Source organism: Suricata suricatta, chromosome 4 (genome assembly GCF_006229205.1).
Source record: "Suricata suricatta isolate VVHF042 chromosome 4, meerkat_22Aug2017_6uvM2_HiC, whole genome shotgun sequence".
Lineage (NCBI taxonomy): Eukaryota > Metazoa > Chordata > Mammalia > Carnivora > Herpestidae > Suricata > Suricata suricatta.
Window position 1 is genome coordinate 63,046,813 of NC_043703.1, and position 17,480 is coordinate 63,064,292.

General features: G+C 35.1%; 1 protein-coding gene across 9 annotated transcripts in view; it reads left to right on the forward strand.

The window, feature by feature from the left end:
- Positions 1–255: 255 nt before the first annotated feature.
- POSTN (periostin) overlaps positions 256–17,480 on the forward strand; it is a 35,224-nt gene continuing 17,999 nt past the window's right edge. For all 9 annotated transcript variants that reach the window (XM_029938606.1, XM_029938608.1, XM_029938609.1 and 6 more), the window contains exons 1-10: positions 256–399; positions 1,690–1,788; positions 6,020–6,084; positions 7,891–8,048; positions 10,774–10,938; positions 11,832–11,978; positions 12,479–12,620; positions 14,287–14,499; positions 15,084–15,218; positions 16,362–16,510. In XM_029938606.1, coding sequence (XP_029794466.1) covers positions 281–399; positions 1,690–1,788; positions 6,020–6,084; positions 7,891–8,048; positions 10,774–10,938; positions 11,832–11,978; positions 12,479–12,620; positions 14,287–14,499; positions 15,084–15,218; positions 16,362–16,510 — 1,392 coding nt within the window. In that variant the 5' untranslated portion in view covers positions 256–280. The remainder of the gene's footprint in view (positions 400–1,689; positions 1,789–6,019; positions 6,085–7,890; positions 8,049–10,773; positions 10,939–11,831; positions 11,979–12,478; positions 12,621–14,286; positions 14,500–15,083; positions 15,219–16,361; positions 16,511–17,480) is intronic.

The following is a 17,480-nucleotide window of genomic DNA, read 5'->3' on the forward strand; positions in this document are numbered from 1 at the left end:
ACTGAAATATGAACATGCAAGGAGTCAGCTATTAAAGGGAAATATAAATAATTTAAAAGTAAAAATAAGTATCTTCTTCAGAATGAGAAGTAAAAGAGGCTTGATACATTCAGTGGATTTTAGCTGCCAAATTGAAGTTGCTGATGTTTTTTGGAAAGAGCTCAGATTCCCAGGTTATACAGGGCTCCCTCCCACGACTCTGACATGTATATAAACTCTGAGCTCTCCAAAGCCCACTGCCAGTTCTCTTCGTGGACTCACTGTAACGGAGAGACTAAAGATGATTCCTTTCTTACCCATATTTTCTCTAATCTTGCTGGTTGTTGTTAACCCTGCAAACGCCAATGGCCATTATGACAAGATCTTGGCTCATAGCCGAATCAGGGGCCGGGATCAGGGGTAAGTCAGTAGTTCGGTTTTATAAACCTTTTTTCCCCCCTTAGCTTGTTTTATGTATAAGTATACATATAGTTCCTTATATATGCCTCAGGGTTTTTTCTACTTATTAAAAAGTAATAAGAAAATGAATATTCTGTGATTTATAAATGGGTTTCCAACTTTAAAAGTTTCTGTCAAAATAATTTGCATGTAATTGCTTTTTCTGAAGCATTATATAATTTTAATCTAATTGACAACATTTAATGGGGCATTTCTTTATTATTCCATTTATTTGTATTTTTATTTCCTTCCAAAAACCTGAAATGAGGTTTTAAAATTTAAAAATATATGGCCAGGGCTCTCATTAAGTAAGTTGGCTTTGAAATACCTTGCATACTGTTAGGGAAATTTTCATTTAAATTATGTATGAAAATAAAATAATGAGTAATATAACTAGTTCTGTGAATATTTTAAAGCATTTAAGAATGCTTTTAAATTCTGCATTCTGTAACATTTGCAAAAGTAACATATTTCTTGGAATAAATCCAACTACAACTAGCATATTTAAAGTTACCAGGCATAATTTAGTAACTTAACCAACCATTTATAATTTTATTTTGAAATGGATCTTGGCACTTCTTCTAATGTCTCAGAGAGATTTTCACAATGCTCAAAAGTTCCTTTGCTTTACAGTGAAAATAAGACTTTCATCCCTTTAGAGAGAAAAACACTTAAAATTCTGGCACAGGATGTTCTGATCCACTGTTTCCACTCAAGGAAATAGACTGTCCTTTGTGCAGCCATATTATTCAAGTTAATCTTAGCACTATTTACTTCTGTGATTACTTACCTAGAAAATGACAGCATGTCGTGTTTTTTGACATAGGAAAACTTGTCTCTTTTGCTCTCTGATTCCTCACGATTCCAGAGTCCATTGTTCCAGATTAGAGTCCCACATGAGCACATTTGATTAGATTATCATTCTATTAAAAGTAATAAGACACACATGATGACAAAACGAAGTTGAACTTAATGCTGCCTGAATATTCCTACTAGATTGACTTTTGAAACACTGGTGTTTTCCTTTCCAGGATATAAAATTGCCTCTCTCTTTTTTTCTCTCCCATAGACTTTAGTTTTTCTAATGATTCAGCATGATTGTATCAAGAAGTAGATTTGTGCAAGAGTAGAATCACATCTTTGAAAATTGGGTCCACATGTTAACTTTTTTTCTGAATTATCTGACCTGAAGATATGAAACACTGTTTGTCATTAGGACACTAACTCTCTTTTCTTCCCTCCGTCTTCCAGCCCAAACGTCTGTGCCCTTCAACAGATTATAGGCACCAAAAAGAAGTACTTCAGCACTTGTAGGAACTGGTACCAAGGTGCCATCTGTGGAAAGAAAACGTAAGTCTCATCTTTTCCTTAATGTCCCAGTCCCAAAAGCAACACTATGCCTTTCCTTGGACACGTGCACCATTTTTCTTGAAAATATTCTCCCAATTTGCAAGCTTTAAAAATAAGAAAGGATCATATACATGAATAAAGAAATTCTCCCTTTATTTCTCCTTCTGCTAGTGCACGTTTTATGATCCTCGAATCTACGTGTCACAGAGGTCCGAAGGAGGTCAATGGCAATCACAGTGCCATGTAATTTCATATGGAACCAGGGTGAGACTATGACATTTCTGTCCCTGGTTTGGCACTCTTTTTTAGGCAAGATACTTAACCTCTATGCCTCACTTTATAAGAATGGTTTCCTCAGTTTCCTCATTTCACCCCCCAAAAAAACAGTCAGAAAAACAAATTGATCTAAAATATCAGGGTTTTTGAAGCACTTGGAAATTATCTGAAGTACTCCAGTTAACCTCAAAGTTTTCGTCAATGTTTGAGGTTGGAAAGAACTTAAGTTTCAACTCTTCATTTAATCCAGTTATTCCATCCCAAACTGCGAGATCCTGAAAGGTCCAAAAAGATGATAAAGCTCATTATTGTATAGCTATTTCAATAGCCAAAAACACAATCACTCTTTACTTAGCAGAAAATATATTTTATTACTTGATAGACATGCATAGTGGTTTAATCTATCAATAAGCCTTGGTAGAAAAATACAATCCTGAGCATATACAAGTTGAGAATTACTCATGTGGTTTAATTTTTCTTTTTATTTTTTTTAATTTTTTTAATGTCTTTTATTTATTTTTGAGAGACAGAGACAGCGCAAGCAGGGGAGGGTCAGAGAGAGAGAGAGGGAGACACAGAATCCGAAGCAGGCTCCAGGCTCTGAGCTAGCTGTCAGCACAGAGCCCGATGCGGGGCTCGAACCCACAAACTGTGAGATCATGACCTGAGCTGAAGCTGGCCGCCTAACCGACTGAGCCACCCAGGCGCCCCTTAATTTTTCATTTTAAAATGAAGGAGCTGAGTCATAGAAAGAATTAAGTTATTATATCAAAAAGATTAGTGATACCATTCCTGATCAAGAAAACAGTGCTTCCTATTAATTTGGACTCCACTCTTGATGAAGGATGCCTTGAGAATTAAGTATCTGAATGAGAACCTGCTTAGTATATCATCATTAAACTTTTGGTGGAAGGATTGGGGATTGCTAAACTTCTTCCTAACTTAATAATATTGGTATAAATACTAAATATGGCATCAGTTAACTTCTTGGAGCCTTTGTTTCTTTACCTGTGAAATGTTGATTTTACACTTACAGAGTTTCTGGAGTGGGAGGTGGGGGCAAAATGATTTGATGACTGTGAAATTGCTAAGTAACTCACAATATCAATTGTCCTTAAGTGTAAAGTACTTTAACCAAGAATATATGTGGATGGGAAAAGGGGTTGTGACCAAATGCCTACCTAAAATGCATAAGATTATCTTTATTTCCAGATACAAATCACACAATCAATGTATGCAACCTTAGCTGGCCTCTACTTCCCCATGGTTACTAAGTCTAGGACAACACGGAAGTTTGCTGCCTCTTCCTATTCTTTGGCTTAATGGAGTTTCAACTGATTTGATAGAGTTACTGTTTGGCCTGAATCTACTTCCTACTAGTCTGCAGACATCTGCTAGATTTGTGAATCACTCACACCATTACAGCGTCAGTCAGGGATTGCAATGATCATGGCCATGATGCAGGTCAGGCCCCAGTTGGGAATCCAAAACTCTGGATTCTCCTCCCTTTGTTCATATTCTTGGTTACCACAAGGCATATTTGGAACGCACACCAACTATGTAAGAAAGGACCTTCTGTGTGAGATATTCAGGGGATATCTTTATTACATTCTTCCTGAAAGTAGGGAAAGTATGATATGATCTCACTTTAACCATCTAAACATATGAGAGATGCCAAGGCTTGTGCAAAGGTCATGCCAACATTCTTTTTTGTTCTCCATTCAAAAACAATCCTGCTTTGAAGCCTACCTTTTCATCATAAACATAACAGTATCTCCTTTGTTAAGTTGTATTAGCTTATTTCCCTCAGGTAGCTTCATTTTCACAACCACATTTACATTTGTGCTCTGAAATAAGTGTATATGCTAGCTGCTAGTTTCAAATAATCAAATAAATCAATAACACTGACAAGAGGAATGTCTGTTTTGCCATTGGCTTGCAGCTGCTAAAATGTCCAAAGACATCTTTAGGACTCTTTGTATCAGTTGGCAGAAATGTTTGTCTTCTCATTGAACAGTTGCTTTGCAGATTTGAAGGAAGTAATTGGGCAGCTTGAATGATAAACATGAATTTCCCAAGTTGAAGATCTTTTCCACATCATATATTGCCTGGGGGCACCTGGGTGGCTCAGTCGGTTAAGCGTCTGGCTTCAGCTCAGGTCATGATCTCACGGTTCGTGGGTTCAAGCCCCGCATTGGGCTCTGTGCTGACAGCTAGCTCAGAGCCTGGAGCCTGTCTTCGGATTCTATCTCCCTCTCTCTCTGACCCTCCCCTGCTTGCGCTCTCTCTCTCTCAAAAATAAATTCAAAATTCAAAATTTATATATTGGCTGAATAATATAGTATTTTGTAGACTTCTCTTCATTTTCCATTTTCTTGAGATTTTAGATAGTATTCAGAAAATGAAGATGAATTCTCCACTTTTAGAGATGTGCACAGTTATGATTTTTTTTACTCTTGTTTTGTTCTACCAACCAAATGGAAAATTTAAGTTTTGTATAGAGTAAATGTTCTCCTGAAAAAACCTACTTTTTTGTTTTTAAATTATCAATTCACATAACCATATTGTTCAACTATCAGCTGAAATTGCAACTGATTGTTCTGGAATTTTATGCCATCTGGTGTACTGTCCATGTGAAGGCTAATCTTTGGTTCTTATTAGCAAGTGTTATAGAAATTTTTGTTAGAATAACAATTTCCTCCTCTATTCACTATTTTACTTTAAGTCAGTACTATCAATATTGGACCAATAAATATGTTTCATTTTTTAAATCATTTAAAATGTATGCTAGAGCTAATGTGTAAGCATTCTGAATCAATCCTTTGGCATCCAAATATTCATATTTATTTATATGGGGATGTAAGTGAACAAACTATTTGAGACCATATTAGGATTTGTCTAAGTTTCCCATATACTTTCTATATGTTCCTAATACCAACTATTACTGAAATTATTTTAAAATTGAAGACAATTTGAAACTGGCATTTCCCACTTAAGTTTGTCCATGTCTTCTTATCTATCAACTATCTTTAGTCAATAATTCATGCAGGAAATTTTTTTCTCTTTCATGTTTCGTATTTTACTGCATATATGTATATCCATGAATAATGCTACATTGTACTTTTTAAATTGACATCAAGAAAATACAGAAATAGGATTCTAAGATCACAAACAGGACCACAAATCATGGATAATCACTTAATGGACCTGGCTTCAATTTGAAAAGCTAATTTACTTTTTAAGCTATATAAGATAATTTCTTTTTAAATTTTTTTATGTTTTATTTTTGACACACACACACACACACACACACACACACATACACACGCACACACAGTGTGGGGGAGGGGCAGAGAGAGGGGGAGACACAGAATCCAAAGCAGGCTCCAGGCTATCAGCCCGATGTGGAGCTCAAACCCACAAGACGCTAGATCATGACCTGAGCCAAAGTCGGACACTCGACCCACCGAGCCACCCAGGTGCCCTAAGTTGATTGAAATGGGTTAATGTATTTCCTCATGTTTCTAGTTTCTAATAATCTTATACTAAAAAATATTTCTATTTATAATTTACAAAATCATTCCCAAAGCATTATTTTTTATTTTTGAGACTCACAACTAGCTTGTGAGTAGATGTCAGGGCTACTATATCCAGGTTCAATAGTTGGAAAAACTGAGACTCAAATTTGTTAAATTACTGCTCAAGGTCACACATCCACCAAGTACAGAACTGGGAACCATAAACCCCATTCTTCTGCCTCAATATCCTGGTACTTTTCTACAATGCCATGACACTGTACAGAGAAATGAAAGTAAGGTAAGTAACTTGATATCAGGAAAAAAAATTCTAGAGTCTAATAAATCATTGCAGCAAGTGGTACGTTTCTCCTAAGATTATAACACAATGAATTCTATGTAGTTCCCTATTTTAATATTAATTTTCTTCTAACATATAGGACTGTGTTATATGAATGTTGCCCTGGTTATATGAGGATGGAAGGAATGAAAGGCTGCCCAGCAGGTAAAATTTCCATTACTAAAATAAATGAGGTGCTCGTCTTGTGTGAAGAAAAATATTTGAGGTAGCTCAACTTGTAGAGAACCAATAGTGTGTGTGAATGTGTGTATGCATGCATGTGTGTGTGTGTGCGTGCATGTGTGTGTGTGTGTGTGTGTGCATGTGTGTGTGTGTTTAGCACCATGATAAACCCAAGATATACCACTAATATCTTTGTGTTAATCATGAATTTGTCACGGTAATAAAGTATTAAAACATAGTGCTCATGTACTGAATGTTGGACCAGACAACAGGAGCTTGGTCATAACTTTAAATTCGTTAAACTTTCCTTCGAGAATGATAATCCCCTCTACAAAATCCCTGTCTTTGAATTTGTCTACAAACATGGAGTAGACTAGTTGGAAAGACATAATCTTTAACTGAACAGCTCTGCTTATATTGAAAGCTGGTTTCCTAACACTGCCAACGCAGGAAAAAGTTAGTCTATTTTCTCTTTGAAATAACTTTGAAACAACATTCAGATATTTAACACCAGTCATCACATACTTCCTCCACTACCCTCACTTCCCCGACAGACTCTTCTCTTCTCTGAGCTAATCATCCTTATTTATTTTAATATAACATAAACATTGGAGTCACCATCATGTCACAGTCACGGACACCAACACATAGCAAGCCTCTAGTCCAGTCATCTTTTTTTCTGAATGTGATCCCAGACTGGTGTCTGCAATCTATGTGGGTCCCAGCATCTGAGAGAATAAAATCAAGACAAATACTTCCCTTTGGGGGGGGGGGGACCTGAACTTTGGTTACTGTCATTGGTAACCACATCCTATCATTAGCACATGATGAATTTATGATCAGTTAAATTGATTACATTTCTTTCTATCAAGTCAGGCATTTCTCTAGGAATTTTTTTCAACTTCAAATCTGGCCTATCTGACCATGAATACTATCAAGTCAGGTCTTTTTCTAGGACTTATTTATCTCAGCTGGGGCATAAGGACATACATGGGACTCTGTTACATTTAACTTGTTAAATTTTGACTCATTTTCCTTATCCTTTTGGGATCTTTTAAATTCTGATTTTTTAATTTATTGTGTCACCAGTCTTGATATATTCACAAATGTAATAGCCATTTCTCCTATGGTATTATCCAAATCATACTAATTTTCAAAGAAAATAGGGTCAAAAATTGAATAAATTGGCTGTCCCTACTTTCAGATTGATATTCATATAGTAATATTTCTTCTAAAGTTCAGAAAAAGTATTCTGGGAGTCTTAGATACTTCAATCTATTTCCTTCCTGAAATTATGCTGAAAAGAAGCAGGTCTACATATTTCTTTTAGAAACCCAAATCTATAAAAATTAATATCCAACACCTAACAATATTTTACTGTTTAAGAGCATTAAGTCAACATGAAAGGAAATATTACCTTTTGCCATTCTCAGTGAGAAGTGAATTCTTTTAATACAGTGCATCAGAAATATTTACTGATACTTATAATTGCACTCTTACTGACATAGCAGGAGTCAAACCTACATAGAGTAAATGTTATACCAAGATGATAATTTAAAATTCATTTCCCCTCAACACACAAGATCTATGAAGTAATAGTTCTCAGTGGTATTTTATTATCTAGCACCCAAGTAACAACCTTTGTATAAAATTGATCATTCATGTATAGAATTTTATTGCTAAAATTTTCAGTTAAATGTATTGAGAAACTTAGTATAAAGTTCAAATGATTATGAAATAATATTTTTGAAATGTTATTCTAAGACATTTATTCCTTGATTATTTCAGTTATGCCTATTGACCATGTTTACGGCACTCTGGGCATTGTGGGAGCCACCACAACACAGCGGTATTCTGATGTCTCAAAACTGAGGGAAGAGATTGAAGGAAAGGGATCATTTACTTACTTTGCACCGAGTAATGAGGCTTGGGACAATCTGGATTCTGTAATTCATTATTTTTATTAATATAATTATTTTTTTGTTCTTATTCCATTTGAATTGATTTACTATCTGGAAATGAATAGAAATTATATATCTTTTTATCATACGTATATGAGGATACATAAAATGATGAGTTATTAAATATAAAAAGTAAAGTATTTGAATACATCCGTAAGTGGAATAACTTCCCCAGCAGGTTCATAGACCAATTAAGAAAGGGAAAACTAAGCGTAGACTGAACTGGTGTTTGTCATTATTCTATTTCACTCCTATCCTTTTTCTTTTTTGGTTGGGAAAAATTTCACTGAGTTTTAGATGACATATCTAATAGAAAGATAAGTTAAGAAGCCTAGTAGAATTTAAAATTTATTATAAAGGCATATTATAGAGATGTAATTAGTTATTTTTATTTATATGTAAATATGGTTGTCAAACATTGACATATGTATATGTGTGTAAGAATATTTAAATGAAATATTATAAATGCATTTGATTTTCACACTTTTTGTGCATAATGTGCCTTATAATACACTAAACTTCCAATCTGTAAAATTGGTATAGAAATATATTTCTACTTTCTACTTGATATGAAGACAAACTTATAATTACTACCAGAGTCAAATATTTAGTAAAACTTAAGCAGATTCCTCTAGATACTATCTTGTTACGTTAACTGTACATTTAATTGCTTGCAATATGGATCTCTTTTCTGGTTGTCCTTGACCTGATTTCTTAACCACTCTTCTGGTTCTTTCTGCTGACTCCACTTCTTCCTTCACTTAAGAATGGGTCTTCCTCGTCGGGAGACAATTCCTCATACGCCCACGCTGCCAGCCCTCCAAGGCGATGCCTGGGAGTCTGGACTCAGTAAGCACAGAGTCAGGACAGAGGACAGCGTGAGGTTGCCAGTAACATAGAGCCTTTCTGCTTGTCACTTCCCCCACAGGGTTCTCCTTACCCAATGGCCATACCTAGGTGTCAAGAGGCACCAGCATGTGCCCGCCCTTCTGCAGCAGCAAAGTGCTGCCCCCTCCTCTGTTGGGGACACAAAAGTCGGAGATAGGGATAAATGGAGAAGAGAAGGGTATCAGGATAAAGGGGGAGAGAAGGCTGGGCTGATAGGGAAGAGCCCCAGCAACCACAGGATATTTTCAAAGTAATGGTTTTATCAATTTAAAATACAGTCCTTCGGGTGGCTGGGTGGTGCAGTGGGCTAAGCGTCTGACTCTTGATCTTGGCTCTCATGATCCCACGGTCCGTCCGTGAGTTCAAGCCCTGCGTTGGGCTCTGTGCTGATGGCACAGAGCCTGCTTGGGATTCTGTCTCTCCTCCCTGCCCCTCCCCTGCTTGTGCACATGCCCTCTCTTTCTCAAAATAAATAAGCAAAAAAATTAAAAAGTAAAATAAAATACCGTTCTCATAAAAAAAAAAAAGAATGGGTCTTATTAAAGTCTCTACTAGGAATTAGACTCTGCTCTTTAGATACACTTCTGATGACTTATCCATGACTGTTGTGAGTTCAGAAACCATGAAATCTGTTTCTGTAGTTGTTTTCCTTGAAAGCCCAGAAGAGTATTTCTAATGTTCATTTTAATGTATCCCCCTAGATACACTACTGCATCTTTAAACATAAAGTTATCTAAGACATTTGCCATTTTCTCTCTCTACATCAACAACTGCTTTTCTGCTGCCTTCCCCTCCTCCAAATTGGCAGTACCAATCTTAGTATTCAGACTTGAAAATTGTTAGTCATTATATGTTAGTCACTATGTTAACCTTCCCAAAGCACAGTTTAAACATTATATTCCAATGCCACAAAATCTTCAGGGGCTCTTTGTTGCCAGTTTAGTTTATGCTGTACTCAGGCATTAAAGTCTTCCACATTATTGTCCCACATACTTTTTTAAACTTCTTTCTTAATATTCTCTAAGAAAGATAAAAGTATGTGCTAACCAAACTGGACAACCTCTGCTCTCCAACATTCACCCTGGGTCAGCAATTGGACTTAGAATGATAACTACCACTCATATCCTATCTACCCTTCAAGGCCTATTACCAAGCCTTGAATGGCTGCCTTTCGTAATTTGACCCTAGAAGACTTTTTTCTGCTTCTGTTCTTTATATTACTATGCTTATTTTTAACTGCTCCTATATGATAAGTACATTAAAGATAGAGACTTTGCCTTACCTATTATATTTCCCATAGCACCATATATAGTATCATGCAATATATATACTACATTATACATATTGAATACATATAATACATGTATATAGGATATATATTGGATAAATAAAAAGGTACAGGATGATTGAATTCTTGAATTTGCTACAAAACAAACTCCTCATTAAAATTCAAATGTTGTATACAAATATAATGTCATTTTTGTTTTGGTTACCTCTCAAAATAAATACCTGATAATTTCCTATTTTCCTAAGCCTTTAATTTACATCAAGTTTATCTCTTCATCAATGTCTTTACTTAAAAAAGTTTTTTGTCACTATAAATATCCAAGCACTCTATCAGATTCAGGAGCCTTAACGCAGTACTTGAATTTATAAAATTCGTTAATCAATTGAAATCATATAGTTTTAATTGTGTTAATTTGGTTTGGCTACCTGGGAAACACAATAAGAAAGTAACAAGAGAGTAAGAAACAGTGTTATTACAAGTATTTTAATGATTAACCTCAATAAAATAAACTTCTATCGTTTCAATTTTTCCTAGGATATCCGTAGAGGCTTGGAGAGCAATGTAAATGTTGAATTATTGAATGCTTTACATAGCCATATGGTTAATAACAGAATGTTGACCAAGGATTTAAAAAATGGCATGATTATTCCTTCAATGTATAACAATTTGGGGCTTTTCATTAACCATTATCCTAATGGGGTAAGTTTCACTAATAAAAAGTACATTTCTGAGTAATAGAACACAATATTTTCTATATGTTTTATATAATGTTCACAGAAATAGTACAATGTTACTGAATGTAAGTACAATATTAGGCCTTTTCCCCACATTTATAGCATGCAAATTTCTAAATCAGTGGCTGATTTCTACTAGAGAGTGATTGTGAGGAAGAAATTAAATTCACAGTTGACTGACAGTAGACTTAGATGCTCTCAATAAAAGAAATTTTAGTAGTTGATGTGTTTTATTTTTTATGTGTTTTAAAAGTAATGACCAAAGAAAAAATAGTAAATAAGAATTTATCAAAGAATAATCACAGGATGAGTATTCCTTTATTCATCCTCTCTACTGATTTATGTTCTTGTCTTTGTGGGAAACATCCAACAGGGTCATAGGGTTCTTTCAACAAATTTCCAGGGATGCAAAGGGTCAGGAATGAGGCAATAATTATGAAATCACTGCAATAGAACTGATTATATTTTGAAAAAATCATTTCTCTCTCTTGGAACTTATTTTAGGACTGATGGGCTTTTTTATGTAATTCATTGACATACATTTGAAATAGTTTATGACTATTTCTATAAAGGGAAGAGAAGGAGAAAAAGCAATAACTCAAATGAAGAAAAATACTTTTTTGCCATAGTTTCTAAGTTTGTTGAGTGTAACTGGATTGGGTTTTCAACTGGTCCTGTTTCCTCTTAGTTTCCTTTTTAGACAGAACAATATGTGTTCTCCTCTTCAACATTTACATTTAGAATGTTGGCTCCTTCACGTAACGTTTACTAGCAGAAATGAAAAATAATGGCCTTGCAGTCTCAGTGGTCAAGGGATGGCTCTGATTTCTGCACTTGGATTTTCCCAAATAATTATAGGTTGTCACTGTTAACTGTGCTCGAATCATCCATGGGAACCAGATTGCAACAAATGGTGTTGTACATGTCATTGATCGTGTCCTGACACAAATTGGTACCTCAATTCAAGACTTCATTGAAGCAGAAGATGAACTCTCATCTTTTAGAGTAAGTACAAGAAATAACAGTAGATTGCCTTGGATCATTGATATTTCTCCTTTTTCTCTCTCAGAATCTAACAATAAAATGCTATTTAAAAACTCAAGCAGAAATGTAACAAACATGTTTCTTGAAATGAAAAGACTTCTATTTTACACAGAAGAAATCACCTCCTATGACATAATCATATTTATGTGGACATGACAGATAAAGAATGGCTAGTTATGTACCCATAGTATATTTGGTGTGTTTAGTATGTGTCCATCTCATTACAAGTACTGCCGGATATTGCTAGAGTCACATTAAGATGAGCAGAATTCCCATTCTTACAAAAAAAGTTGGAAAGGACGTAGTTGGTTGTGCCAAAAAATAGTTTAAAGATCTAACAAGAACAAACTTCTATAGTTTCCTAAAGAATCAATTCCCTTGCATCAGCCAAGGTGAAGTGTGTTGTCATTTGCTTTTGGATTTGCAGTGTGCAAGCCACTAAAATGCACATTTGTGTTTAGGCAGCTGCTATCACGTCTGATATACTGGAGACCCTTGGAAGAGATGGTCACTTCACACTCTTTGCTCCCACCAATGAGGCTTTTGAGAAACTTCCAAGAGGTGTCCTAGAAAGGATCATGGGAGACAAAGTGGCTTCTGAAGGTACTAAAAATGTCCTCCTCTGTGAGAAGCCTCCAAGAATTTCAAAAAGAAAAGAAAAATTTTTTAAATTAGTTTATTGTCAAATTGGTTTCCATACAACACCCAGTGCTCTTCCCCACAACTGCCCTGCTCCATCACCACCACCTCTTTTCCCCCCTGCCCCTTCCCCTTCGTTTCGTTTCAGTATTCAATAGTCTCTCAAGTTTTGCATCCCTCTCTCTTCTCAACTCTCTTTCCCTCTCCCCCTCCCCCTGGTCCTCCATTAGGTTTCTCCTGTTTTCCTGTTAGACCTATGAGTGCAAACATATGGTATCTGTCCTTCTCCGCCTGACTTATTTTGCTTAGCATGACACTCTCGAGGTCCATCCACTTTCCTACAAATGGCCAGTTTTCATTCTTTCTCATAGCCATGTAATGCTCCATTGTATATATATATACCACATCTTCTTGATCCACTCATCAGGTGATGGACATTTAGGCTCTTTCCATGTTTTGGCTATTGTAGAAAGTGCCGCTATGAACATTGGGGTACATGTGCTCCTATGCATCAGCACTTCTGTATCCCTTGGGTAAATCCCTAGCAGTGCTATTGCTGGGTCATGATTAAGTCATGCCAAGATTATCAGCTTTTATAAGCATAGGCAAAGAAAAACTTTTGTTCTTAAGGTGGACTCTAAAACTCTTAAAAGAAAACAAAGCCCTTAAAAGAGTAGGCAGAGTAATTTAATAATTGATAAAATTTAAAAGATACGAATATCCTAAATCTCACATTCCTTTTTTACTGCTTTCAAGTAAATAAGTTGCAGGCATTAAAAAGTATTTAGCCATTGTTGAAAAATATATTAGATCATCAAATTTTAATATCGCATATGTATTATGCAATGCTTTTCATTTTAAATTTATGCTAAAAGAAATCATTGAGTTGAGAAAATTGCATGAATATCTTGGACCATTACTTATTTGATCCACAGAATTTGGATTCTGTCTAGTCTCACTATTTTCCAATAGATTTACATTGTGAGTAGTAGTATATTTAACTTACTCTGCTTCTCCCAAAATATATTTTAACTGATTTAAAGTGAGACATTTGGATGACGCAGATATGGATATAGTATAGTTGAGGCATTCAGATTCCTTCAGCTATCTTCCAAGAAAACTTCTTCATTTTATCTACCCTCCAGATGTTTTTCCTTAGGGAATGATTTGTCTTACCCTACTAATCTTATGCTCCTAATCTCTTTATAAATTATATGTAGCCATTTTGTTATGAGTGGCTAATGCAAGATATTGCTTGGGCACTTAGGAACAGGTATCACAAATAAATACAGGTCTTTTGGAAGGAAGAACTCTTTGTTTTCACATCAGAAATTGCTTTCTTATGATAGCAAAAACTTGCTCTAATACATTTTCTAGTACTACGCAGATAATTTCATGCAACTGATCTTCTCTTCTTACTTCCTACTGAGCTGAGCTATTTCTATTGTATAGCTAATGGAAAAAGATTTCCTAGAACATAAACAGAATTTAAAAACCTTCACTCAATACTTAGGTCTTATATGTGTTTTATTTCTTAGGGATATTTAGTTCCACAGTGAAACACATCTTTTAAGGGTGAAGTGCAGTTTCCCTTGACCTAAAAACTTGCTGTTTCTAATTTGTTCTCTAGCTCTCATGAAGTACCACCTTTTGAACACCCTTCAGTGTTCTGAGGCGATTATGGGAGGAGCAGTCTTTGAGACTATGGAAGGAAACACTATTGAGATAGGATGTGACGGTGACAGCATAACAGTAAATGGAATAAAAATGGTGAACAAAAAAGATATCGTGACAAATAATGGTGTTATCCATTTGATTGATCAGGTCCTAATTCCTGATTCTGGTGAGCAACAGTTTCATATTCTTCTGCCTACTACTGTTTACCAACTATGATGCCTCAGGAGTAACTCTATGAAAAATTAATGTGTAGTATAAGTAATGGTATGTGAAGCACAGATACAAAGTAGTGAACTGAGTACTAAAATAAGTAGCTTGTTAATCACAGGCATTCCATGCATGGAACTTTGATTTTCCAGGGTTTCTAACACTTAATAATTTATAAAAGTTCTCAAAGTACCATGGTTTTTCTTGAACACAGAGGGAAAGATATAACCAAATGGTCAGCTTTGGATAAATGAAAGAACTATTGCACTCACAACAGCAGAGAGAAGAGGAAGGTGAGGGATAGAGAATTAAAGACCATGAAAAGTAAGAAGCCAGAAAGATATTTTCTTTTTGATGTTTTCTGTGGTTATTAACCCCAAAAGAGGGAATCTGGAACTCTTACTAGGGAAGGGCAGGATATCTTATCACATTGTTATTGTAGTAAATAGCTTAGAGCCAACAGTCAGGAATTGATTTACTGATTTCAGAATGATGATAATAACAATGATGACATTGTTGGGATGGTGATGGTTTACTTTACAGCTAAACAAGTTATTGAGTTGGCTGGAAATCAGCAAACCACTTTCACAGACCTCGTGGCCCAACTAGGCCTGGCATCTGCTCTGCGGCCAGATGGGGAATACACTTTGCTGGCACCTGTGAATAATGCATTTTCAGGTATGTACTGGAGACTGTCATTCCTACTCCCCTTCCCCCAACCAGCCCTCACACACCTCTTTTCTTCACAATGGTTGTCTGCATTAAGGAGTAACAGACATTTTACAAGGCGCTGATTATTACTTTATTGGCTACACTTCATTAGCACTACATTGTCTCTATTAAAATGTCCTTCATTTCAAAACATTTCATTATAATAGATAATAGCCTACAGGCAGTGAAAGTTTGTGATAAACGGTATTCAGTTATTCTATAACCCTAATCATGTTTCCAGCACACATAAGAGATGTAGTAATAGATCTTAAGAAAAATAAATCTGATTCATTTATTTAACACCCACATAATATTTAAGAACAAATAAGCATATTTTTCATCTCAAAATTTGATGTAAGGTGTCAAATTAAAAACAAGTAAAAACAAGAGACTATTATCACTTTCATATTATGATGTAACTATTATTATAAGTATTTTATCTAGAAGCTGCTAATCAAGGATGGTGTTTAGATTAATGCAACCTGCCACTTTCTCCAGAAAAGTGATTTCAGAAAGATATATTTAAATGATAAGGCAAAATTGAGTAATTAAAAAATAAGCATTTTTTAAAAATATTTTTTGAAATGCAAAATTGTGGTACATAAAGTTATTAATAAAAAATCAAATACCTAGAAATGCTATTACTCCTCTCTGTAATAACTATGTCCATATGTGTTGACATTAACCCACCTTTAAGAGAGCGTATGTGTTTTGATTTTCTCTTCAGTGGTAAAGATAAATTTATAAATGATTCATCAGCAGTCTTTCATCTGATTGATGTATATCAAGTTCTCAGAAAAAATCTTGGCCAATATTAGAGTTTAGCTTTTGCCAATGACCATATAACACTATGTAGACCTTAAAGAGATGGAATCCATTCTTTGGACTCCTTCAAATTATGTTATACTTTTTTAGTGGAATATCTCACAGAGTTTCTAATTGGTGCATAGAATTCATAGCTTTGAGCATTTAGTTGACTCATACACTTTTTGAATACAGAATCTACAATATCGATAGTATTAGGTATTATTCATTTTCATGATTTTCTCTTACCAGGAGGAATTTTAATGCTTTCTAATTAATCTTTTGTCCTCATGAATTTATTTATAGATGATACCCTGAGCATGGATCAGCGGCTTCTTAAATTAATTCTGCAGAATCACATATTGAAAGTAAAGGTTGGCCTTAACGAGCTTTACAACGGACAAAAACTTGAAACCATTGGAGGCAAACAGCTCAGGGTCTTCGTCTACCGTACAGTAAGTGAATCAGGAAAAGATAAAGTATCCACCTTGGCCTAATTATCAAATGGCATGTCCTTGTCTGAGAATGTTGTTACAATAAATTTTTCTAGAATTCTATTAATGTGATTTTAATAATAGTAAATACTCAGAAGAAGATCAGGGAACTAGTAATATATGTAAAGATCACAAGGAAAAGACACAAAAAGTGCGATGTATTAATAATTCAGACAATTTGCGTTTGTTTCATTATAAATAAATTTATGTGCTAAAGCACTGATTATTTCAATTCTAGAAATCACTGAAAGCCTTCTAAAATAAGCTTTTGATTATAAAGTCCTGTGCAGTTTACAAGGTAATTTTTTATAGACACGTAAAGATCTCTGAAATCTATAAAATGGCTCTGACATATTTTTTTCTGAGGGAAAATTTATAGAAATTATTGCTTATGAAAATTACAATTCAACTAGTGGTGCTGTTCAATTTCTGTCCAGGTAACAAATGCATTTACAGCTCAAAGATTTCACAGGAAGTCAAGTATTACCTGATAGGACACACAGCAGCAGCTCACTATGCCTCCACAATTCTGAGACACACATTTTACAGGCTGCAGAAAATGGGCTGCATATATATATATACATGTATATTCAAAATACATACATATATATGTTCAAAAACACTACAAAAGAAATTGATAGGGACTCACAGTCAGATAAATATAATAAATATTTGTGAAGATCACAACAGGCACTGAAGTCCCGAAACTTTATGGTTCAAGAGTAGCCTAAAGAGTTAAAAGGTTAAAGGGTGAAAGTTTCTCAAAGGGGATGTGGAAGAATGGTTAGAACCTGAGAAGAATGATGAAAAATATAGACATGGGATTCTATGGAATTTTTGTTGCTCCCTGATGAAACTACCTACCTGATACACAGAGTAGCCTAACTAGTAACTAGCTGAGTAAGAAGTGTGAGTTCAGCTTGTGCCAGAC